At 40.2% G+C, this 26956-nt stretch overlaps 1 protein-coding gene and 3 non-coding genes across 5 annotated transcripts in view; 1 reads left to right on the forward strand and 3 right to left on the reverse strand.

Annotated features, from left to right (window-relative positions):
* Positions 1-26956, reverse strand: part of LOC116322979 (F-BAR and double SH3 domains protein 2) — a 71305-nt gene that overhangs the window by 33847 nt on the left and 10502 nt on the right. For both annotated transcript variants that reach the window (XM_031743230.2, XM_039598088.1), the window contains exons 3-8: positions 17554-17599; positions 5570-5649; positions 4978-5122; positions 4700-4833; positions 1832-1886; positions 1582-1710 (exon numbers count right to left, since the gene is read on the reverse strand). In XM_031743230.2, coding sequence (XP_031599090.1) covers positions 1582-1710; positions 1832-1886; positions 4700-4833; positions 4978-5122; positions 5570-5649; positions 17554-17599 — 589 coding nt within the window. The remainder of the gene's footprint in view (positions 1-1581; positions 1711-1831; positions 1887-4699; positions 4834-4977; positions 5123-5569; positions 5650-17553; positions 17600-26956) is intronic.
* Positions 18524-18597, reverse strand: trnat-agu. The gene has a single exon. It is a non-coding gene; the product is annotated as a tRNA-Thr (tRNA).
* trnam-cau lies at positions 20136-20208 on the forward strand. The gene has a single exon. It is a non-coding gene; the product is annotated as a tRNA-Met (tRNA).
* On the reverse strand, positions 21246-21319 carry trnat-agu. Its single transcript has one exon. It is a non-coding gene; the product is annotated as a tRNA-Thr (tRNA).

Genomic DNA, 26956 nt, shown 5'->3' on the forward strand with positions numbered 1-26956 from the left:
AACAAGACACCCAACACCACTGGCTGAAATGCAGCTTCAAACCATGACAGTTTTACCGATGGCTGTAGACACTCACTGTCGTGCATTTTCCACTCTGGACCACTGATTCTCAGTCCAGTTGTTGTGAAATTTGGCACATCTCAGCTTTTTCTCCCTTCCTTAACAATGTTTGTTGACAGCCACCCTTTCTACTGACACACTTCTTTTGAGGCTTCAGTGAACAGTAGAGAGTAGACCAATTGAAGTGTCAGATGCAACTCTCAGGTCCTGTGTTTGGATTTTTTCACATTTCTTTAAGACATAACTTTCAGATACTGTAGGCAGTTTTTAGGCCAGCCACTTTTTCTTTTGTCCTCCACTTGTCCAGTTTCCTCAAACTGTTTCAACGTGCACTGCACACCATGCTGAGATATGCCAAGTTTTCATCTAATAGATCTCTGGAAATCACTTGCTAGAGCAAAAATGCTCTAACATGTCTCTGTTATCTTTGGCATTTTTAATAGATTCAACACAAGAAATTGGAACAAATTATGTTTTGTGACATACTACTAGTAACAAATTGCTTAAAAAATGTAAAAATTGGTTTCTTTTCATCCCTTGAGTTAGGTGCTGTTTTATGCTTGAATGTTTCATGAAAATGGTCAAGTAAAAGTAATGGACTGAAAATTAGTGAAAAAGCAGCCAGAGAAACTTGAAAAAGACCTTCAGCCATCCTGGAGAACTATTGCTCGAGACCACTTTAGAAATTCCAAGAAATTCTGGCTCTTCGGAAGCAAAATATAAGGAAACATAGGATGTTTCGATACTTTTACTTTATGTGTCGTATCTGTAACCATGTATGCCCATGTTTATACAACACAGTAGCTAGGCTGTATGTGAATTACAGACTGGGATTTTTTTGTGTGTATTTTCATACAGAACATAATTAAAGCAGTATCATAACTAAAACAGCTCAGCAAGATAATATTGTGTCTAATTAAGACTGGGCTTAACCACCTTTTGTATTCAGTCATCTGAGCAGTTTAAAATAAAAGACCAAAGACAAAAGAACGCCTGTTTTTGATATTCCACTCGCTGAAAATGATCATTTCCTGCCCACCGATGATTTGGTTAAAGTTGACATTAGCATGGCTCACTTTTCTTCACATAAGCCCCTTTCAAATCGTAAATCCGCACAACGCTGCGACTTTCTTTGAAGACTCAAAACTGTGAAATCAACACTTTTTCGTGTGTGATATTTCCCTACCAGCTATTTCACTGACAGTGAATGGGAGTCTGACTTTGTGGACTCATGAAAGGAACACATTTTCCCAAAACGGAACTTAAATTCAAAGCTCCCCATTTTAATTCTGAAACCAGAAAAATGCTTCCTCATTCCCGTACAAAAAAAAAAAATCCCTCCGGATATTATCCAAGGGAGGCTCTTAAGTCAGTACTTGATCTAGTAAAGCAAAATATTGCAACAGCATTAAAATCTCGAGTCTTATGCTTTTATGTTTTTACAAATTTAATGTTGGCTTTGTGTGTTCACTTTCACCACTTACCTCATTCATTTCCTTTCTTTCATCTTTTTATATTTACCTGTATGCAGTGCAGCAGATCTGTATGGTAGTAGCGATCGTGGTGAGCATTGGCAGCAGCTAGCGTTAGCAAGTAGTCATTCCTGGCCTGTGTTGCCTTTGAGTTACAGTCACTTCTTTTTGCTTTCAACTTCAAAAAACAGACAGAAAAAAATGTGTATAGTGTTACTACTTGTTTTTAAATAATTGTTTAAAGTAATACGTCTGAGAGGCCTGACTAAACAAGCTGCTGTTATGTTTCAGGTTCTTACCTTTACACTTGCTTTCTGTAAACTAATTCTTGACTGAAAAAGACCCAGTTTAGACCTGAAAAAGACAAAAAACAAAACAATAATAAGTATCTAATTTTATTTTATTTTTTTTAACAGTTATGTAAACTTGCAAATTTTTTTGGATTCACATTTTTAAATTTAACATGTCAAGTAAAAGAAGACAGAAGGGAAGATCCAAGGATTTCTACCGCATCTCCATCCTCTGATTCAGACCAGCCTTCATAAACGAACCCTGGCCTGAGCAGAGCGAGACTTGACAGTGATGAATGTGAGCCTGATCCAGACACTCATTTATATCAATGACAGAGAGAGCCTGTCTCCTCCCGGCATGTGTATCCGTGCGCATGAGCACAAAAACATTAAAAAAAAGCATGTTTATTTCGATTAAATCTAACACTCGCCGATGCAAATGCTTCAGTGTGTAATTTTCTCTGCCAGTTCCCCGCGCGCGAGAGTACCTGTAAAATGCTTCTACTTAAGCCCTGCTTTACACCCCGAGTGCTGTTAAAAATAACATTCACACCAATTTCTTCCTGTGTGTTCCTTGTGCCTCGCCATTTTTATCCTCTCAAACACACATGCATGTGCGCATACGCTTCCATAATGGCACACAGGCAATACAGTTATTTCTGTCGCTGCTACTTTCTACTGAGCGATAGAGAACAGAAAAGAGTAGATTGGCCAATCGATGTGAGCGCAAACCATGGGTTGAGAATTCAATGAAGTGAAAATGTCACCATAGCTACTGCTACCAAGGGATGGGAGGAAAACAACACTCATCAGCTCCAGATCAAACTCTGGAACTAATTGTGAGACTGCAAAGCTTCAAGAGTTGAAATCTTAGAGCAGAAACAGGTCAGGTGGCTGTTCAGTCAGAAAGCCTCTTAAGCTTGGAAGGTAATAAAAAAGTAAAGGACAGACACCAGGGTCACAGGAAAAACAGTGCTTTTAATCAACGTCAACATTACCCTTTATATATCTGCTGGAGCTATGCTTCAAATTAATTAATAATATCAAATTAATATCATTCAGATGTGGTTAGCTGATTCATCAAAACTAAAGCCAGTCGATCAATGTTTCCACGTCATTCTTTACTGTTTCCCTCTTGTTGTTTTCATCTCTTTTCATCTGTATTTTTCTGTCTTTCAAACACCTGTGTATGTTTATGACTGATTGCTTCTTTCATCCTCGATGACAATGTTTTTCCCTTTCTTTATCTCTCTCTCTCTCCAAACAGAAACACACACATTCTCCTTATGAGGTTAACCAGCTTCACTCTCTTGATTGCATTCTCCCTCACCATGGAGACCATCTGTTTAGTCACACCATTGTTATATATTTACAAAGAAGTGTGGAAATTAAAAAAAAATCCAACATAAAGTTTCTAAGTAAGACAAGTGTAGGGAGACAGGATTTACCACCAATAGACTTTGGGTGTGACTTGATATTTAGGAGGACTCTTCTCTCATTTTGGTGTTGTGATGATGGTTGTGTAAAGCGCTCTCTTGAGCTTTATTCACACAGGCCTAAACATCATTAAGTGATCCACAGTCAGCAAATAGGTGAAATGGGTCTCAAAGAGGTATACAGTGTTACACCAAAAAATTGCGATGTCTTTGGTTGCTATCAGTTTGCTGCAGTCACCTGTAGGTTGCACAGAAATGGACTAAAGCTAAAAAGTGTGGCGCAATCGACGCTATATTGCCAAAAGTATTCCCTCACTCACCCAAATCAATGAATTCAGGTGTTCCAGTTACTTCCATGGCCACAGGTGTATAATATCAAGCATCTAGGCATGCAGACTGCTTCTACTAATATTTGTGAACGAACAGGTCGCTCTCAGGAGCTCAGTGAGTTCCAGAGTGGTACCGTGATAGGACACAACCTGTGCAGTAAGTCCAGCACTGAAATTTCCTCACTACTACATATTTCATAGTCAACAATTAGTGGTATTACAACAAAGTGGAAGGGACTGGAAACGACAGCAACTGAGCCATGAAGTGATGAACCCTTCCTGTTCCAACATGACTGCGCATCAGTGCACAAAGCAAGGTCCATAAAGACATGGATGAGTGAGTTTGGTGTGGAAGAACTTGAATGGCCTGCACAGAGTCCTCATCTCTACCCGCCAGAACACCTTTAGGATGAATTATGAGTGGAGACTGCAACCAGCCCTTCTCATCCAACATCAGTTTCTGACCTCACAAATGTGCTTCTGGAAGATTGGTCAAAGGTTCCCATAAACACACTCTTAAACCTTGTGGAAAGCCTTCCCAGAAGAGCTGAAGCTGTTATAGCTGCAAAGGCTGGGCTGACATCATATTAAACCCAATGGGTTAAGAATGGGAGTTCATATGCATATGAAGGCAGACGAGTACTTTTGGCAATATAGTGTATGAATGTTTTCTTTGTATTTTTCTTACAATATAAAGCACCTTGAGGCAACTGTTGCTGTGATTTGGTGCTAGATAAATACAATTGAATTGAACTGAATGGTAACCATAAGTAATAGTTGGTTGAAATCTGTTGGTCACATCAATAAGATGAATTGGCAAATCAGTGTCTTCAATACAAACAAAACACAATCCTCAAGCAATCAAAGCAATCACAAAGAGGTTTTTGGTGCAGCATCCTCTTTGCAACCGATTTCATCTAAATCTGGTAACTGCACCGCTCAAAATCAAAGACGATAAAAAATTAGAACAGCTTTGTATTGATTTTTAAGTGGACCCAACTCGTGCCAGGCAAATATGTGCCCTCAGGGACACCAGATCCCTTCACTAAAACAGACTTTGCAACTACCTGAAAAGCCCTACACACACACGCACAGTGTTGCAGCAGACTTACTTTGCCTCGATGTCGGCCTTCTCTCGTATAGCGTGGGCAACCTGCTCGCAGTCGTAGTATTTTTTCTTAGCTTTGGCCAACTCCTTCACTGACTCCTGCAGCTCTGCTTGAATGCCGCTCAGCTGATCTATTGTCTGTGAAAAGGGAAAAAGACAACAGGCATATGTTTGAAGAACAAGCAGACCAACATGAACCAAGTTAACTCCGAGCAAGCACATTGGAAAGATGCAGCAGCGACAGAGAACAAATACTGCTTCAGGAAAAAATGACCAACTCACCTTTTTAAGCTGCTGCTCCTTGTACAGTCTAACAGTCTTAGCGGGCTCTGATATTTGACTCTTGTAATTGTCGCATACATTGAGCCTGGACTGGCTCACCTGGACTGTACCTTCTAAATAGGACCTCCACACTGCATACACATTCCTAGTAGGAGAGAAAAAGCACTGAGTGCTGGAAAGTTTCTGCAGCTGGATTATTTAATTAATCCAATATCCATTTGCTTGGATATTGGCTACGTTTTTTAAAATGTGGGTTTTAAAAAAAACGTGTGAGCAGGGAACCACAAAGGGAGAAAATTTGTGTTGCGATGCATTATTTCTGTTTGTCACACTAACTTAGATCCAACTTGAAGTCTTCTATTTCAGTGCCTCTGTTACAGTAAATAATGACTCATAACTGTGCTGTAGACCATGACGATTTTTTTCTAGACTATTGAACGACTCCAGCACGGTATAAATTCAGCCTTCATCTGAGCACTGCAACTGAATGAAATAAATTTGTAGATGATGCAAGAAGACAAAGCAGCTTCCAGCTCCTAACTTTATGTAATATGTGCATTTTTCTGTGTCATATGCACACACACAAACCCACCTATAGTCTGTTCTCTGGTCATCGGGGTTGATTCCAGGCCAGTCTCTCTTTAGGTACTGACTCGCTAACTTCTGCAGAGCCTGAAAGCACAAGAGCACAAAAATGAGGAGCTGGGAACAATTAAGGACCATCTAGCTCCTATTGTCTGATTAATGAATCCCTGCCAAATCCCCGGAGAAGATGCTTTTGATGTTATAGGAAACATGCAGACTGTTAGAATAAAATGAATTACAATCGGAGCAAGTTTGTGAACTGCTCTGAGTCAGCTCACTTGCACCCTGTCCAATTTACAGTCATTCAGATGAGAGAAACGGTGTCTAATGTTTGGAATTCATAGTGAATAAAATACATTCAAATCTGCAACTTGACAGAAAACACATTCACTGTTATCATTATGCAAAAAAAGGGGAATGTATGGTGAAGATGGGCCGTTTGATTTTAATTTCTGTACAGTTGATGTTTCACAGTTTATTTTGGGTATCACTGCACAAAACAATAGACCGGCTTTGTGTCAGTAAATCCCGAGTCAGTTCCCGAGAAACCCGAGGGCTGCAAGAAAGGGTAACCTACATCTTCCAGACTGGGTCACTGTGTCAGTAGCAGTGACTCACAAACGCTCTGTCCTCGTGTCCCTGTGTTTATGTACGTAGGGATGGGTAGCCTTAATAAAAGAATCCCTACTAAAATCCAGTCAAGACAGTTTGAGTTTCAAGGTAAATACTCCATTCCTCAAAGCCACCTTCTTCCCTTTATCTTTTTTATCAAGCTTCCAGATCTGCATGTAAATCTGATATCATTCCTCTTTACAAATCTCCTCCTTGTTATCCTAAATCACCAACACTTCCCTCTCTCTCCATGCTTCACCCTTCATCGCTTACATTATGATTCTCAAAGGCCTGTTTTTAAATCTAACTATTGCCCCCCCCAATCCTCTTAAACCCAATTGCATTTACACATATACACATCCTGTCTGTGCTCTTTTTTTCTAATACCATGCTATTGAGCTCTCTTTTACTTTTGTCTCTCCCATTATAACATACTCAACTGAATTACCTTCTATCTCTCTTTCTCATCTTGCTCTCTTTTTCACCTTTCACAGATGGTGACTGAGGCCATCAAAGAACAGTTCTTTCTCTCGTTCCCTGGACCAGATATTTGTTTCCCTCCAGCTGACACACAAGCTTGTGTCCTGGGGGAGACTGTGGCCTAGTGACCCCTGGCATCCACTGTCTAAAAACCTCATAAAGAAAGGGAGAATAACTCTTTTATGAAGACAGAAGAAAAAAAGGGCATTATCTCCTAAATGTCTCAACTGGAGTGAACTAAGCATATTTTGTAGTATTTTACATGACGTGCAGTGAGTAGATTAATTTAGTTTTATTATCTATTTGTGCTTTTATTTTGCACAAAAAGGCACAAATGTATCATATCGGCTATCTGGAAATAGGATGACATTCACCAAAGGTAGTGGGTGAGATTTCTCGCTGTTGTGTCGCTGCAATTTAGTTCTGGCTAAATGTTCAAAGACAGTGAGATGAAGCGGTGCAAACAAGAAGATTTCTTAGTTTCCCCTATCAAAAAATGGAAGGATAAAGAAACAGCAAAAACAAAATAAACAAATGGGCAAGATTACTGGCTTGGACCACCTCGTGGCATGAAAACACATAAAGATCAAGAACAGTCATCCTTGCTCTCTTTTTCTCACTCTTACCAACAGGCTGGAGTGGATCTGGATGGCACTGATGAAAATCTCTGAGCCTCAGCTTAAAAATGGGAAGGGGAAGACAAAACATGAAGAAGGAAACCAATGTGAAGTCGGCGTCTTCCTTGTCTCTAAACACTCACAATTTACTCTCCGAGATGCAGTGAAACTTGAAAAAGTGAGACACAAGTAGAGGTGTGCCTTACTATTGCAACCAACCCACCTGAAAAGACACAACTTTTACTTTGAAGCCGACATTCTCCATTTCTGGTTTGTGTTGCACTTTTCACAGTTTCACTGTGGTGAGTAGTTTGCAAGTATTTGCAGATAAGTCAACACCTTCCATGCAAACTATGGGCAACCCTGGGAATCTGCTAACAACTAATTGCAATTAGGTTTTCGGTGCAACACCATATACCCTTTTGCAACAGATTTCACACTAGTGACAGCAACCTCCAAAAACCACTCGCCAACTGGTTACCGGGAAGTCAATTACCAGTCTCTAGGCCTTCATGGTTAGGGCTTTAGCAATTTCACACCGACGATCACCAGGAACCCTTCACAGCTGGTCAGGTAATATTCATTTTCACATAGCAACCGGTGGTCACCGACTGCTGCCTGAGGCCTCAAAGAAATCCCTCTAAACACTAAACTTCTCAAACAGTCTGATTAGAGACTCAAAACCAACAAACTAACATTCACGCCCACTTCACATGAGGATTATCCATCTGTCCAGCGCAGCGAAGACAGGCTGCGTTTGAACCTCTCTTCCTTTTTCATTCTTGTTACAACTGCACATCTCTTGTTACAGTATCACATCTCTCTGCTACTGCAGCTAGCTCTTAATCCACTCCACATTGAGGCCACCCATATGGAAAAGCAACAGAGAGAAACATTGTACTACCAGATGGGATTGTAAATACTAAAAAAAATTGTTTGTATTTCTTTTCCATATGTGCATTCATAACAACTTTAAGAGCTCCTGATTTTTGACTTGCGTAGTCTGTTCCTAGTGAAGAAATTTTCTGCACTGCAATGTAACAGCTAGGAAATAGAGGATGTTATGCCATAGAAGACTCAATAAAGTTATCAAACTACATTTTGACCTCTAGTTGTCTTCAGAATGAAGACAACCCATCACTTAGGTAAGGACATGACATTCTCACATTCAACATGAACCTGTGGGCAAATTCACACTTAAACAAATCTGAACTTACCCTTTATTTAAAGGTGAGAATGCCTTCGGAAGCAAGCCAAAACATAAAGTAGCAGGAGTGGCCACTTCACTATTAGACATCGACCACCTGCACGTCCTTGCTCCAAACCTTTTTTTTAATGCCAGCACATAACTTGGAGCCTCTTAGATCGGCCTACAGAGCTGTTATCAGAGTAAGAGTAATGACTGAATGGTGAGAAGGACACTGACTGACTGATATGTGAAAGCTTCCCTAAGGTGCTCTTGGCCTATTAGGAGGATGCTCTTCAGTTACTCCTGGCTCATCTTTTTATTCCAACTGCTCTTGCTACAGCCTCTCTTTTCCCCCCTTCCTCTCTATTTTCATGCAGTATGCTTTGTTCCTTTCCATTTTTTTCTCATTCTCTCTCTCTCACTCTCTCCAGCTTCCTTCTATTCGTTTTCTACAGGACATCTCATGCCTCCTTCCTCCTTTCTCTGCTGTCATCACCTGACAACCACCTGAACAGCATGTTGCCATAGCAACTCCTCTGCCCTCCCTGTGTGGTCTTGGTGAGGTAGAACTGCTCCTTTTAGTGGTGTGTGTTTATGTGTGTGTGTCATATTCACACACACACATAAACACACATATATCCTGTTTTTGTGATCAGAGTGGCAAAACAGGGTACCCAGACTGGAGGATATCCTGTGTGTGTGTGTGTGTGTGTGTGTGTGTGTGTGTGTGTGTGTGTGTGTGTGTGTGTGTGTGTGTGTCAGAGAGAGAATAACAAAATGTTGAGAAACAAAGGAAAATGGAAGGAAGAAGGAGAAAGGCTCAGTTCTGCGTATTTTAGGCATATGAGCTAGTAGGCCTCGCTAAACATCCAGTAATTACACTTATTATTATAAACATGTGAGTTTGTACACCACTTTTAAAAGCATTACCCCATGTAGGGCATGTGAAAAGGTGAAGGACTCACCCAACTGGACATTAAACTGTATTTAACCAGCTAGCTCGTGTGATGTTCAGCTGCAGCGACTTGTACCAGTCTGAGAAAAGAGCAGATAACAGCCACAGCGAGAGGCTGCCCTGCGATACGTATCCTGAAAGCTCTACTCATCCAGCACCCTGCACCTAAATCAAACACAGCTCTTCCTGTACCCAGAATGCAGCTGACGCATCACCTGCCGTGTGCTACACAGGACTACCACACAGGCTGTATTATTAGAGTCAGCTGGTCGATTATTTGCAACTGTCTGAAGTTTGACAGTCACCTGTGTTACTTTGACAAGAAGAAAGGCAATACACCAATAGCCTTGCAGGACTGATCAATTATTTTTGATAAGTGTGTTTTGAGAACACTCCTGTTTTTAGAGCTGTAGACTAGTGCTGTGCTATATTTTTTTTACTTGGTATCGATCTGATACCAAGCAAATACTGTACCAGTATTGCTGAGTTTAAACTCTGCATGAGTTTGTAAATAACTGCGTGAAACATGAGGCTTTGAATGCAAACACATAAGAATTAGCATATTTCAATATGTTTGGGCTAGTAATCATTTTATTAAACAATGCACATCCTGCTACATCTCTCTCTCATCTCTAGAGAAAAACGATTTCATGATGATAACTGGTCTTTTTTTCTTCCTCAATCCCATTATCTTTATCACTCAATAGCTCTTGTGGTGAATGACTGATTGTTAAAGTTTTATTTGGCGAAGAGTGTCTGGAAATCAGATGAATATGAGCTCTGAGTCTGCTGTTATCATTTCAGAGTAAAATGAAGATGTTAAAATGATTCCATATGCTGCAAATACAAGCATCAAAAACTAGCTTTTTATGATGTTTGTCTAATAATAATGCTAGCAGGTAGCATGCACCCCATACTCTGACATATTTAGCTGACTCATAATAGCGTGAATTCCCCCCGAACCACCGCACCCTCCCTCCCAACAATGTCCGGAGTGGCTGTGTGAAAGAGGTACTGATTACAGGACAAAGTGTGATGACACAACCGTTACTCACTGGTAGGAATGATGACTGTACTTTATCTGAAATATTCACGGTCGCACCCAAAATTTGTCCGGAGGGCTTTAAACTGTCAGAAATAACTCATGATTACACTTGAGCGACTGCGGAACGAGGAAGTGATGTCACCTAGTAAGAGCAGATGTTAAAGTTATAATCTATAAGTGACTACCACTTTCTATGCTTCACTCATCCCTTCACAATTTCTTTGTTTAGTTTATTACTCTTCTGTCAGCTGTAGTCCTGCTAAACACAATCACCTTGATACTTCTGCCTGGAGTTTACTCCCTCTGTTCCACTCACTTGTTTTCTCCTGTCTGCGTCTCTCTCACTTTTGCCCATTCTCTAGCTGCTTTCTCTCCCTCTGTCTCTATCTGATTTCTGCCTGTCTTTGCATGTCTGCCTTTTCAGCCCGCCCTCACTTTCTCAACTACTTCCAAGATCAATATACTTGATTTCCTCTCTCGTCTCATCCAGTCTTCACTCATCTGCCCCCGAAGCTCTCCGTTTCTTGTTTATGTGTGTGCAGGGTTAGGGAGCCTTTGACATCCATGTCTGCAGAATAAGCTACAGTAAAGTAAGGGAACAGTAAGTGGAGGCTAAATTGAATAGAAGCAACATACAGGACAGTGTAAGAATGTGAGAGAACAGGGAGATAAAAGAGAAGCTGTCACTTTCTTCATCGCAGTCTCTCCTTTTTTCTTAGACTTCTATTAACCTTGAAATCAATGCAAATGAAATAGTATAACAATATCTAATATCAGACACATTAGAGATAAATGCATGATTAACAAGACAGCTACAGTATAATGGATGTGTGCATGAGATCCTGTTACATACAGTTTGAAGACAGCGTGAGAGCACTATAGGGAGGTGAAAAAGTGAAGAAGGAAAAAGAAAAAAGGTGGAAAATAAGATGCAAAAGAACTAGTTTCAGTTTATTTACAATATTCAGATCTGATGTTTACACTGAATCTGGTTCTGCCGCAGGTTTCTTCCAGTTAAAAGGGAGTTTTTCTTTCCCACTGTCGCCAAAGTGCTTGCTCATAGGGGGTCGTCTGATTGTTAGGGTTTTCTCTGTATTATTGTAGGGTTTTTATCTTACAATATAAAGTGCCTTGAGGCGACTGTTGTTGTGATTTGGTGCTGTATAAATAAAACTGAATTGAACCTAAGAACCTAAGAACTCATGTATGTTTTAAAAAAAATATATTTTTTTTTCTTTTTTTTTGTCAGAGAACACAACATAAATCAATAATAACCAATAACATTAATGCTGATTTAGCAAAAGTAACAGTAAAGCACAGCAGATACAGAGCAGCACAGAAGGCATGCCTTTTTGGGCAGTACAGTGAAGTATGACCCCAGCCTAAAACTATTCCAGTAATGCTGATCGTGGGAGGGAGAATAAGGGACAAACAGCTAACCCTCACATGCTAACCCGCACACTCAGAAAACATGGAGCTTTTGATTGACGGCTGGTAATTGTGGCTGACTCCTGCGCAGAGGGCGGGGGGATGTCTGGTTTGACACATTGAAAGGACAAAGGTTAAACGACAGCATTTTCACTTTCCTTCTCCTTCACTGTCCTCCTACATCTCCCAGCTCTCAACTTTTTTCTTTAGCTATTCTGTTAAGGGGTCATGTCCATTATTCCTCTGCCTCACTGAAGGCTGATTGGCTTTATTTTCCTGACTCACCACCAGGGGTCGGCTACCTGAGTGTCTGGCAGAGAGACAGACGAGAGCCAAACCTTACGTGCGTAGTAGAGTCCTATTGTGAAAGGAGAAAAGGGGGTGGCTGTGTGGGGTGGGGGGTGTCCTGTTTGCTTATTTGATCTTGAAACAACATCTATTTGCCATTCATCATGCATTTATATAAAAAAAGAAAAAAGAAACAGTACACTCCGACATTCCTCCACAAACACACACCTACAATTAGGAGGGAATATTGTCCTACTAAGTCAGGGGGCTGTTGCTAGGCAACCTCTATTTCTAAGGTGAAAAAGACAGCGCTGAGGGAGAATAGTGAGAGACAGGGAAAGCTAGATAGAGGGAGGGATGTAATGAGCGTCTGAAAGCATTGGGAGGAGGGGTTGACCACAGGAAACGCTCACTTAATCATTCAAACCGCATGCAAATAAAGACACTCACCCTCTAACGCACACAAACAAGCACTTTCCTCTTTTCCTTCTCTCTCCTGCCATCCTCATCCATGTATATGCATAGTGAGGATACTGGTGCTGCAAAACAAGGGTTGGTTGTATGGACAGCTGCGAGGAGGCGTATCTGTATGTTAATATGTGCTTAAGAGCAAGCCGGGTTATGTATTAGAATGGTTTTTAATAGAGATGGACCGATCCGATATTACGTATCGGTATCGGTCCGATACTGACCTAAATTACTGGATCGGATATCGGTGAAAAATAAAAAATGTAATCCGATCCATTAAATATCAAAAAAGCATCGCACAAAACTTGCAACACGGCGTAACTCGGCTCATAACCGTAGCACGTTGCAGCAGTATGCCTCACGTGATAGAGAGGCTGTGTGTATTTGTTGCCTCGCTACCAAACCAGCATTTCATCTCCGAGGAAGTTATCCCAGAGAGAAGTAAAGCAAGTGTGTAAGTTCATCTCTGAATGTTTGTAAAGCGTTCCCACGTTAAGCTTAACAACCGATATATGGAGTGACTGCCTCTCCCTCACCTTCCTGCCACTTCAATCGTGAAACTGCTTAACGATCAGCTGATCGGCTTTTCTGTCGCGAGTCCGTCTCTCTTCTTTGTTTTTGGCCCACTTTGCACCAGAAAGAGGAAACCAGCGGCTGAACAACAGCAGCACGTTTAAGCTTGATAAGCTGTTGTTAGAATTTATTTAATATTACTTTCTAGACCAGGATCCTGTTCTACGTAGCTGACGGCTGATAACTGTGCAGGGGCGGATCTAGCAGAGTTTAGCCAGGGGGGCCGATAGGGCATGAACAGGGAAAAGGGGGCACAAAGACATACTTTTCTTTCTTATTCTCATTTAAAATATCTAGCTTTTAATTAATAATTATCTGAATCTTACTCCCAAAGTTTTAATCTGATGTAAAATGTATAGAAGTGCATTACTATATATAGTAACTCTTAAGTCTATATACCCTAGTAAGCTATAGTACTTGGGAAGGTACCATCTGTGAATTCTGCAATTCTGTTGAAGAAAGATGTTGAATCTATTTAATTATTCTTGAAAAATAATTGATTTCTGTGCATTTTTTTTCACCCTGCATCAAATTAAAGTTGATTACATCGATTAAGCATCATGAGGTGGAGGGTGGGTGGTTCCCTATTTTTTTTTTTTTTTGCTGGGAGTTTGCAACCCTATTAGTTAGGTTGCTTAATATTTCTGCTAAGTACTCTTTAAAATACCAGAATAGGGAGGATGGAGTAGGTTTAAGTTAGGTTTTAAGTTAGGTAAGGTTTATTAGATTGATCAGTGTTGCTGAACTATGAAATATTTTGGGTGCAGTGTATTTTTTACACACAGGTATAACAGAATAGCTTTAGTGTTGTTGTTTATTTAAACTTGAGTATGAACTTATACAAAATGCAGCAAGATATTTAAAAAAAAAAACAGTTTTATTGATTAAAAAACACAATATCGGATTCATATCGGTATCGGCAGATATCCAAATTTATGATATCGGTATCGGTATCGGACATAAAAAAGTGGTATCGTGCCATCTCTAGTTTTTAATAAGCTCCAGGAGGATTTTTTTTTTTTTTAGCTGAGAACATTCCTCAGTGACTGTATGGATGTGTATGTGTAAATGTCATGGGAGCTTATGCAGAGCAACATCAAATACAATGGAAATCAGACAGTCTCACAGTCTTGGCTGGAAGCGCTGCTTGGCTTCTTCTTAGACACAACTTAACTAATGCTCAGTATCACAAGTATGCTGACTCAGCCTTCTACTGGGAAATGTATTTTGGTTTTTCCATGTGTCCCAACAAATCAGCAGTACACTACAAAGTGGCTGTCTTGTGGATGAAAATAATTTCATGGTATGTAAGCAGCTCAGCCATGTTTAAAATGACAGTGGTGTGAAAAAAGCAGCTCTGGAGTGTTTCAGTATTACTACTACTCTCAGAAGTTGAGGTAATGCACCTATCAGCTGTTTGCAGGCCACAATTAAAGTACAAAAATAGAAGAAGAAAGCCTCACTGACTACCAGATGTTGGTAAAATGTGTTGTGACGTGAACAGGAGAAAAATGCTGAGCCAAAAACTACTACAGTTGTACAAAAGTCCTGTGTGGAACACAAGAAATGAAAATGAGGACCAATGCAAACTCTCCTGCACCTAACCACTGTTATGTGAGAGTGGTTGAGGGAGGGTGGGATCATCAAAGAATGATTCCCAGTGAATCTGAATGGTGCTTTTGCAATGTCTATTCCTTCACAATGAGAATCAGTCTCAATGCCGCACCTAATAGTACCTTTAAATAGCATTTCAAAGTGTGCCAGGTTTCTTATAAAATTGTCTATTATAATCAAACTATTCATCAAGTGTTACTGAATGAGTACTTTAGTCAAACTGGCTTCAGTAAGAAAAAGAGCTTTGAAAAGACATTTGTGTATAATCTAAAAGACCGGGCATGTCTCGGTTTGGATAAAGGAGTTCTCATATTGAAAGCCAACCTATTAAAGAAGGCAATTGAAGCCATTTTCATGAACAGAGGTGCAAGTGAGACAGCAAATCACCATCAGATTGGACTTCAGGGGGTCTTTAAACTGCCAGTTTTATAGTACAAAGCACTCTGTGACGGGTGACTGCACCCATGTGAGAATCATGCAAACAACTACTTTCGGTGAATTCACTGCAAGCTGCAAGTGGAGATCACGTATGTTACTGAGTGGATGCCATGCTTAATTACGTGTAGCAACCTTTTTCCGTCTTATAAGAACTGCAGCTTTTTATCAAACAGGAAACAGAAGAGAAAGAATACACAAACGAAATAGGGAAAATAAACAGCGAAACACTTGCCAATAACTACACAGGAACAAGGGAAGTGAAACCAAATGTGGCCTGCAGCACATGTGTGAGTTTTTAATCATCTGAAGAATGAATCAAAAAGAAATCTGAAAGGCTCACTTTGGAAAGCTCTTAACTTAAGCAGGCTGCCAATGCAGTATGCACGTCCTTTCACTTCTTTTTATATTCTTTTGTTTTTTGACTGGGAAATCTACTAAGTATAAATCTATAGTTTTCACTAGCACAGATTTAGGACCCTCTGCAAACAGTGGCATAGATGACTAACATTTACTTAAGGTTAGTCAATGCTTATTAGAGTATTAATTAAACTACAATATATAATATATTAAATTACATTTTATTATCTCAATTTATTAGAGATAAAGCCCTGGATGAAAATTAAATTACACATGCAAGGCCTCAACACCGACAGCACAGTATTTCTACTACCAAAGAGGTCAAAATTAGAAAATCAAGGTGCAACTGAAGTGAGAGCAAGATAAAAGATCGAAGTAACAATAATTCTTGAGAAAGCTGTCACTCATCCACTCCGTCAGCTGGTTGAGGTGCAATATTTGACTCACAGCCCTGAAACTGCGTTATTATTACTAATGACGTTTTTATGTGCTCAGATAAATGGGACTATTTTAGCTCTGCTCAACTGATCTGCAGCCTTTGACTCCACTCATCGTGCCTTTCTAGTTGACAGATTATTGAAAAGGATTTCATCACACTTATCTGAGAGACACTTCAGAATCCATAACAATAACTAAAAGTCTTCATCACCTCCTCTGTTCTGCGGGATCCCTCAAAGCTCAATCCTTGGACCAAATATGTTTTCATTGCATACTATATTAATCCTGAATCATCTTCAGAGCATTGCTTACCTGTACTTTTCTGTTAATCCAACAAAAGGCTTTGCTACCTCAGTGAATGTTTCACTGCTATTAGTGACTGGATGTCTTCAAAATTCCTCTGTCCTAGTAAAACTGAGGCTCTTGTGTTCCAGTTCTGCTTCTCTGTGGAGACTGGTCTTTACTTTAGCCCTCTCACTAGCAACATCACATCATATGGTCAGAGTCTTGGTGTCATTTTTCTCCACATCTTTAGGCTTACAGTCTTGTTTTTTTTATCTAACAAACATCTTGCCCTTATTGCCATCCAGTGAAACTTGGAATTCATTTTTAAATTATTAGTTACATATAAACCCCTACATTGCAAGTCTCCTGCATATACAGCAACAATGCTGACACCTTATTCCACCAGTCAGCCTGGCTGGTCTCTAGAGACTGCTCCCTGTTCCTATTTTAAATCTAGAGGCTTCTGTAGCACCTACACTTTGGAACAGCCTTCCCTAGCCCATCGGTTTTGGCTGAATCAGTGGTTTGCTTTAAACTTAGAATGATAGAATAATTTTGGGTTTCTGTACAAACCAAAAGTGTGTATGTAAATATGTAAATAACAAACTAATGTAAGACCGTAAACTTGTATGTACCTTATTCTGGGATACGTACACTTATATGTTTTAAAGTGGTGCACTTAAAACCTCCCTGCTTTTACTTTGGTTGCTACCAAGCTGCACCAGTTGTGAGCTGTAGCAGGGAAATGCTCTGGGATTCTGCTTTGTCGCACTCCTTTCAAGTTTCAAGTGGACACTTTCCATTTTCTAAAGGTGATTTTGAGAATCTGCTAGCAATCAAAGCAATCACAAGCTGTTTTTTGGTGTAGCACCCCCTTTGTGATCAAGTTTACCCAACGACAGCTAGCAAACCTCCAAAAAACAATCAACAATTGGTCAGGTAATACACATTTTTCCAGAGTAACTGGAGTTTGGCAGGGGGTTGCCAACCAGTCTCAAACCCTCTGTGACTGAGAAGTAAGGACATCCTCTTTGAATATCATAGCATTTTTATATTAAAGGATATAGTAAAGGATTGCGTGCTGTGAACAATGAATTTGGTCCAGAGGTGATTAAGATGGAGAAGCTGAAGATATTTAAACAGTATATAGTTCTTGTTTTAATGTATGAGTTCCCATATTTAGCGACAGTCCAGCCAGACCTACCTGTGCATAGTCCCGCTCCAGTTGTCCTTTCTTCAGACTATAGCTCCTGCAAAAAGAAAAAAAGAAAAAAAGAAACTTACTGAAATGATAAATGAAACAACAGATAGATTCATAATGTATATATCACAACAGGTAACATGTAGGAATACAGATAGCAAGTAAATCATCATCAAAAGCACCAAGAACTATTGCTTTGTTACACAGGAGGCAGAAAAAACAGACCTGATGTTTATTTTCAGTGACAGTTTGTGTACTGTGTGTTCATTATGATGAGAAAGCACAAATGCTGCAATCCCACTGAGTATGCCAGGGGAGAGCTTGGTGACCACAACATTATGCAAGGATGGAATTACCACTCTCTCTTTATTTCTCAACAGTTCTTTCTAAAAATACCTTCTGAATTTATGACCCACACAAAGCAAAAACTCGTATGACCTTTCCCCTCGCCCTGTTGATGTGAGTCAACAACATCCTGGAAGTGAAGAGACAGTGAAAGCTCTTATCACAGCCCAATATTATGCAGAATTAAAAACATAACATTACATATGTGATTACACAAACAGATACATATTTTGGCCATGAATGTGAATGGACAAAGCATCACATACAGTTGAGATGACCGGGGCACAAAAATTGTATCTAAATATTTTTATATATATATATCTCACTATGCGTGCGTAACATGCATTCTCGAGTTAAATGTATAGTTTATCAGATGTGAGCACAGCTAACTAACTCAATACCACTTTTAAAGCTTTTTACAAATCTCATCACATTTTTCACTGTGATCTATTTCTTAGAAACTTGCAAGGGGGTTTCTGTGGATGGTTACTGAAGCTGTTAAAAAACAGTTATTACAGTACAATAGCTCCATATGGGAAAAAAGTGTCTTATATTAGTTGGTGCTAATAGCAAAAAGGTCTAGCAGACTCAGAAAAATATTATTAAACCAAAAAAAAAATGCATCAAAAGGCACTGCTGGGATTCGAACCCAGGATCTCCTGTTTACTAGACAGGCGCTTTAACCAACTAAGCCACAGCGCCACGCCTCCAAAGCCTGTTTAACCTTATCATCTTGTTGCAAAATCATAGTATGATCTTTTCCAAATCACGCACTCTGCTTCCCATACACTTATTCATGATTATGATTGGTCAGTTGCTGCCAATGCCACCCACCCCTGAGAGAGCCGAAGAGAGGCATGGAGGCTAAGCAGGAATGCCATTCAATGTATTTTTCAAAAGAAGTTCAGGTCAGACCAGAAAAAAGCCATGGATCAATTCTACTAACACACATTTTTAGCTGTTCCAAAGGTTATGACTGAAATGATGATCACATGAATTTTATTTTGCTATTAAAGACTTGTATTGGCAGAAATAAATGACTTTAATTTTGATGTATGCCACCTAAGAGAAAAGACTGCAGACATTTTCCTCCTGCTCTGGGTTGCTAATGTGGATGGAGGCTCTTTGGGAAAAAACACTAGTGTGGATAAGAGTTATTCTCACATGTAAATGAGGGTATTGTGTTAAGGTGTCAAGAATAACCTAATCATTAGCATTAACCTTTAGTTTATTCACATGTAGATATCCAGAGCTCTGTGACCCATGCAGAAGCACACTTGATCACACTTGGGTAACTTGTTCAGGTTTTATTGGACACGGACTTTTGCACAAATTATTCTTTGTGTAAAACAACAAATAGCAGATTAGCAGAAATATGAGCCTCAGTTAAAGTTGGGGGATGGGGTCGGACGAGGGGGGCATAAAAACATGACAGAATATAAACTACTACCAGAAATAATCTGTATCTGGAAGAAGACGTATACTGACTCCATTATAGGCATTACAAGCTGGTGCTTACACCCACTCAAGATACCTTCGGAGCAGCACTGCTGTAGCTCAATGTTAATTTAACATGGCTTTGAGAAATGAGCACCATTATACCCTGGTTTTGAAAACGCAATGGCTCGAGGCTTTTTGCTTTGTACCATCAGATAAAGCAGCGCAGGGTACATTCAGTCCCAGTATGTATCCCATGTTGACATTGCTGGAATAATTACAATTACACTTTTATTATTGTACAATATATTTTAACTTCAGGTCATCGAACCAATGCTGTCTTACATCCGATCAAGACAACAGACTGTTAACAGCTAAAATTAAGTACCACCAGGAAAGAGGAACGGTGGAAGAAGACACAGAGGGGAAGACAACACTGTAAGAGTAGACAGCATAATTACCACCAATGCCCTGTATGATAATTACAGCCCAAACAAATAAGGTAGTGCTTCATGTCAAACCTTTCCCAAGGCATCATTTCTGTGTTAAAGTTGCTATATCCAGTCTGGTTTCCAAACACAGGCTGCTTAGCACATTTCTTTTAAATAAGAGACTGTAGTAAACCTGCAGTACTGCCATTTATCACTGATCTGCTGCAAGAGGCTGGAGCATGTGTTTACTGTTTAACCCCGCCCCATGCTTGTCAGCTGAAATACGACACTCACACTCCCCCAAACAGGCCTGTCCACATGTGGGCTTAGCGTCCGTTCTCTGAAAGGGACACACGCTCTCGCAGCACACAGGCCTCGTTGGCGCAGTAGGCAGCGCGTCAGTCTCATAATCTGAAGGTCGTGAGTTCGAGCCTCACACGGGGCAGATGTTTTAAAATTGTCAACTGACCAAATCAACAAAATAGTAAAGCACATGTGCTTTGAAGTGAAACATGGGGACAGATTTCTTGCATTAAATGTTACTGAGTCACTGAGTCACAGAGGCATGCTCCTGCTAGTTGCTCAACAACCACGTAGAATACCTTGACAAACTTGTTAATTATACCTTGAAAAATCTTTCCTGCCTTTAAGGCAAAGTACACTCAAGAAACCACAGTGCTTTCACTTCACTCATAAAAACAACTGTCTAAACTAAACTAAAATCATTTCATGCTACATGCTTAAGAAGGAAAAAGTATAGTTCTCATAAATAAAAAGAAGCACTGCTGGGATTCATATCAAAGATGTCCTTTATAAACAACAGGGCCACTCCTTAGAAAGCTGTCCTAATGGCCATGTTTTGGGTGTGATAATGAAATGTATTAGTATATAATCTCAATTGATAGCCAAGGTTAACATAGGTGGAATTAATGGTATTCAGGGTGTTTGTATCACATTGCATAGGTCTATGGTTACACACACTGAGTGACACTCTTGCATGCTTCATGCATCAGCCTTAAGGCTATGGCTCAAATGTTCTGACGAAAAAGGAATAGGAGAGCCATCATAGAGTAAAAAAATAAATACATTTTAAAAATCATCTATCAGTACCCATGAGATCTATGTGGACCTCATGCGTGTTCCTCTGTTTTTTCCATAGCAGGGGCTAAGCTTAACGGCAAAAAACAGTACAAGCACAAACAAGTTACTCCTATAACTGGTTGTACTTTATCATGATGCATATGCGCTGCCACAACACTGCATTGCTGAAATTGTTGGTAAGGATGTGAGGAGTATCTGAGCTGACAATGAGTGCAGGATTTCCTTCTTTGACCAAAACAGACAAAGTATCTGCTGGTGTCTTAAATTAAGTTTCTTAAATTGTCCAAGAGTCTGCAAGTGTCTTAAATTGCTTGGTACTAAATAGCAAAGGAAAGGGAACAAATATTATTAAACAAGGAAGTGTAGCGGAGTTGGAACAAAAGGCACTGCTGGGATTCGAACCCAGGATCTCCTGTTTACTAGACAGGCGCTTTAACCAACTAAGCCACAGCGCCTACACAAAGTGATGACAGGACATCAATTTCGTGAGGGTTCCCGAAGGTTAGAGACAAATGCAATCACATGGCAGGATGCTGAAAACGGACCAAACTTGAGTCAGGAGAACAACTGAGATAATCCATCCACAATACGAGGTTAGTCATTAATATACTGCAACAACATGGGAATAGAGCAGCTGCGAGAGAATTCAACATTAATGAATCAATGGTACGGAAGTGGAGGAAGCAAGAACAATGAGTTGAGTAAAGTTTGACTTATCTGACTGTTTTGTTTCGCTTAATGCGCCTTATAATGCGGTCCGCCTAATATATGAAAACAGACCTGTTCATCAACAATGCGGTGCGCCTTGTGGACGGAAAGAAAAAGGTAGAAGTTAAAATAGAACCGCAATTTCTGATAGTGCAGTAACAGTGCAACAAGCGCACTAGAGGATACGACTGGAGGGATTCAAACCAGAATCTCCTGTTTACACGAATTTTACTGAACCTGGCTCACTTTCAGCTGTTAAATAAGTTCATCTGCATGGAGCCTGCCCTGCAAAAGAGCAACTCAAGATAAAGCATCAGAAAATCAACTGCCTGTGCTATCTTTCTTCAGTTTAACACACTACGGCATGAACTAATCTCAAGATGCACAAGATTACTGCACTAGATGTTATGGTCCTGCTCCTGCAAGCTCTTCTGTAACTGCGTTGGAATGACCTAATCTCATACTGTGAAAAAGCAGTTGGTATACCTCGTTGGTATAAGAGAATCATTATTGTTTTTAAGGCACAGAAGCCAGGTGCAGTTTTCAGCTTAAGAAAACCTTTAGAATTTCTTCTGTATGACCGATCTCCTAAAAAGATTTAAACTAACATGCTTAACTTTCAATAGCTCCAAATGGCTGTAATGTCTAGTTTCTGGATCTGTCACCTGAACATATCACAGCACATATGGAAACATGACTGTTGGCTCTATTCACACACAATCGATTTCAGCATACCTGTGTATCAGAAAGGCAACCCTGAAACATACAAGTCAGAAACTACAAACACAGAAATGCTGACAAACACTCATCCTCGCTGGGATCTTTGGACATGTCTGGGCTTTTCATGCTGCCATGGTTACAATCCAGTGGAGCCAGCATATGTAAACATCGACACCCAATTATCAACTCGAAATGTCATTCACACCCATTTTGCACATTCATGAGAAACTGTGTTCCTAAAATAGTGAAAATAAGCAGAATAGGCATTTCAGAGTGAGGTCTTAAAAGTTATATAGATTTTAAGTAGTTGTCTATTTGAAGATTATACTGTACTTCATGCTTATGTCTATCTGCATTTGCCGTCTTCACCCCCTACATTTGTTCAGCTAACAATTCACATCTATCCCTTGAAAACCTCTCCATACCTTCACTGCACTTCTATTTCGTGCCTCTCTCCACTGCTCTGACCCTTTCTCTCTGGCTTGATGCACTCTGCTTCTTAACTACTTTTTCTCTACCCTGCTCCTTTTGTCCGCCCACCACAGGCGCGTGTGCGTAACTGGATGTGTACAAGTCGAAAAGCCAGCATGTCAGCATCAGCTGTGTGTGAAGAAGAAAGGGAGGGAGAAAATGTGCAGGCTTGCAGATGAGTGTGTGTCTGACAGGAAATACTTAAGAGCCTGAGAGTGGACACAGTGGATGTGTGTGTTTGTATGTCTGTGCGTGAGTGCTGAGGGCAAGAGGAGCAAGAGGCTGAAAAGCAGAGAGAGGAAATGATCAAACATGAGAAAACAGCTGAGATCAATGGTTAACGGGACACAGACTGAGATCAGTGACAAAAGGATAAGTAACATGAGTCACAGAGTGAGACAGAGGCCGAGGAGAGTGGCCATGTTTTCACACTGGTGATCGACACGAGGCATAATACAGCAGATTTGCAGCAGTCTTTCCTCTCCAAGACCAAGCTGGCATTCAGCTCAAAACATGTTTACTTCATCTCAGAAAAGATAACAGTTAATAAGTTAGCAATAAAATGAATTTTTCAGATGAAATCTGAGTTCCCTTAACAACAAATTAATTCTATACAGGGTGTGTGCTAGTATTAAAGACAGCAGTACTCGGTGTTAGAATAAAAACTCATCCCGCCAGTTCTCTTCCCACACACCTTTACAATAGCCCCACAAAACACCGACAGGCAAAAAGTAAACCTCAGATGAATCAACTTTATGATGATGAACAGTCTCATTAAAATGGCTGCATTTGATGTTCTGAAGTTACCTAACTATTCCTTAGATGTGTTGAGGCAAGTTAAAACTAAAGAATCATTTCTCCATTTTTACTGAATGACAAAAAGTATTTTAAGTAATGCACTTTTATATCCCATTTTTAATTTTTGTATTAGTAACTTAAATCTCCCAAACAATTGGTAACTGAAAATGTTACAAATTGTAGGTTAACATAAGTACTGCACTTTAGACTCACAGCTGCATGCTACAAGAAAGAGACAGAGAGAGAGGATGCCAGCATATAGGCATATGCTGCTTTAAGACATAGATATAACTTCCAGGGTGGAAAAATAGAGTCAAAATCTTAATCTTCCACCCCATCTGAAGTGTGCCAAAAAGCTGTGGCTGGAAAAAGACTTCTGATCCTATACAAGTATATGAGAAAACGGCTTTTGGTCTTGACCTCTATTAACATCTTTCCTGATGAGTTTATGCGCTCAGTCACTCGTTTTGGGTCCTTTTGGTCACACCATGCTACAAAACGGATCATTACCATTGGATGAAACCAGACACAATTTGGCTAACGACTTGTAAAGAAGCTTCTTGGAAGTGAGGTGAAACATCTTCAAGCAACGTCCAGCAGCTTTTCTTTCCAAGCTCCTTAGATCACCATGAGGTGGATGACTGAGAATCTACACACATTTCCTGACATTTAAACTGTCGCAACAACTGGACTGATGAAGGACTTTTATTGGACTGATGACTGACTACAAGTTATTTAGAGTTCATTTTAGACACTTTGCTTCAGCTGTACTTGATATCTGAGAACACTGTCAATGGTCCCAACAGGCCAACAAATGGCCAATCAACTTGCCCAAGAACTGACCCTGGACCATTGGTGAACCCTTTTTTTAAATTAATTAAACATCCATCCATCCATTCGCTTCCACTTATCCTTTTCAGGGTCGCGGGGGGCGCTGGAGCCTATCCCAGCTGTCATAGGGCGAGAGGCGGGGTACACCCTGGACAGGTCGCCAGTCTGTCGCAGGGCCAGACAACCATTCACACTCACACCTAGTGACAATTTCGATTATCCAATTAACCTATCCCCACAAGCTGCATGTCTTTGGACGGTGGGAGGAAGCCGGAGTACCCGGAGGGAACCCACACAAACACGGGGAGAACATGCAAACTTCACACAGAAAGACGCCGGCCTGATGGTGGAATTGAACTCAGGACCTTCTTGCTGTGCGGCAATAGTGCTAACCACCGTGCCACCGTGCTTAATTAAACATAATTGTTAAAGCTACTGCTGGTCAGTAAGAATGGATATTGATTTTAATATTGTTAATGAGTGTACTAAGAGGTCAGATTTGATTTATGATTGAAAATGCAGCTGTTTTATTTTTCTGAGACACAGTGCAAAAACACAGTAGAAAAAGGGCTTCACAGGACTCAAGAAAAGCATGCCAGCATTGATAAAAGGAACTGATATTCTATAATTCTTACAGATTAGATCATCTAGAACCATACTGAACTAGAACTGGGTCCCGATGCCCATCCCCGTGGTCAAAATCTCACGAAACCTGTGAACCAGAGGAATCTGAAAGCTCGTTGTTCATTTGCTCTGTCAAAATGTCTGTTTACATTTTTCTATTACTCAGTGGTATTTCATATGCTCCCTTGCACTGACAGGTTACAAGTCTATTCAGCTCCATTCAGAGGCAATTTGATCCTCTCCCGTTAATAACAGTAATTCACAGTTGCACTTTGATTTAATTCTAATAATTCTAAAGTTTCAAAAAGTACAAAAGAACTACGACCTTAAAAGAAGAAGAATGAAAAAATAATAAAAAGAAGAAAATAAAGATAAAGAGTAGATATTCATAAAAAATCTTCACCTACTTCAGGGGTAGAGAACAAAAAACTGAACTGAAGTGAAAATGTCAGAAACACTTACACCAGGGGTCTGCAACCTTTTACACCCAAAGAGCCACTTGGACCCGGTTTCCACGCAAAAGAAATCACTGGGAGCCGCAAATACTTTTTGACATCTAAAATGAAGATAACACTGTATATATTGTTTTTTACCTTTGTGCTTTGTGTGAACAACTAAGGTGTGCTGCTTATGAAATCCATGAAGTGCTACAGAGAAAATTACATTTTATTTACGTAATCAACACATTTTGAACTCTTAAAGAAATATAACAAAAGCAAAGACACCCAGCTGAACTAAAATGATCCAGCAAACAAAAACTGTTGTGAGCCGCCTCCCTTATATCGCCTTTGGGCTGTTGGAGCCTTGACCTGACTCTTAAAAAATAATTGGAAAAAAGCACTATGCTGCTGAAAAATGAAAAATAGATATTTGCAAAATTCTGCCTAAATATGTATTTTACCTGGTTAATGCGTCGGCGGCGGGCGTGGTTTGCAGCGCCGCTGCAGGGAGGCGGACGCACCTGAGCGACACCATAATCACGCCTCGCCGCCTTAACGTCTGCGCTATCTGTGCGGTTGTGTTGTTGGTGGTGTATGTCTGGCTGTGAGCTGAAAAGCTACAGCCGGCTGTATGCGTACAGCAACCGTGTGTGAAAAGTGCTCAATAAAGAGATGCTCAAAAGCGTGTTCATGGAAACATCGTCGGGTCTGCCGTGATTTGTTGACAATGAGACTTCTGCTCCTGAACCTCTGTGCACAGAGTCCGCAAATCGGGGCTGTACGAAGTCAGTTTACGCAGGACTGTAAGCTGTCATCTGTCAGGCGGGAGCGGTGTTTGTCTTTAACATAGTTCACGGTGGAGAACAGCTGCTGACATAATGTGGATCCGAAGATCCATAGTTGGCCTACCTGGGGTTGAAAGTCTCGATAAATGCACGGCGTTTCGGCGGGTACACCGGCTTCTGCGAGTGTGACGCTTATTTTGAGCCATGAAAAAATAATAGAATATAATTTTATTTTTATATTTCAATATCACAATAATCTTCCAATTTAGAACTACAAGTTAAAAAGAACTAACATAAATAAAATACACTTCAGCTAAATACTTCTAATTTATTTTCCCAAACTAGGCGGAGCCACAGTATAAGGACTAAAGAGCCGCATGCGGCTCCGGAGCCGCGGGTTGCCGACCCCTGACTTACACGAATGAAGGCCACAAGTTGAAAGACACAGGTCTACAACAGAGATGGAATGGATTATATTTAGCTGCTGAGAACTTCATTGTTCATCGGGTTATTTTTCCAAAGGACAAAATATTGCAAATCTTAGAAAATCCTCTGACTACACTGCATCTCCAACCCAGCACAAATGGTTGCTTTAGCTGCTTAGGCTGTGACACTGAACTTTATTATGTTATTACATAAACACATAATGGTTAGGTTGAGCCACTGTTGCAGGATCACCTTATTTTAATACAGAAATAACCTTGCAACCAATATT

The sequence above is a fragment of the Oreochromis aureus genome, linkage group 14 (assembly GCF_013358895.1).
Source record: "Oreochromis aureus strain Israel breed Guangdong linkage group 14, ZZ_aureus, whole genome shotgun sequence".
Taxonomy (NCBI): Eukaryota; Metazoa; Chordata; class Actinopteri; order Cichliformes; family Cichlidae; genus Oreochromis; species Oreochromis aureus.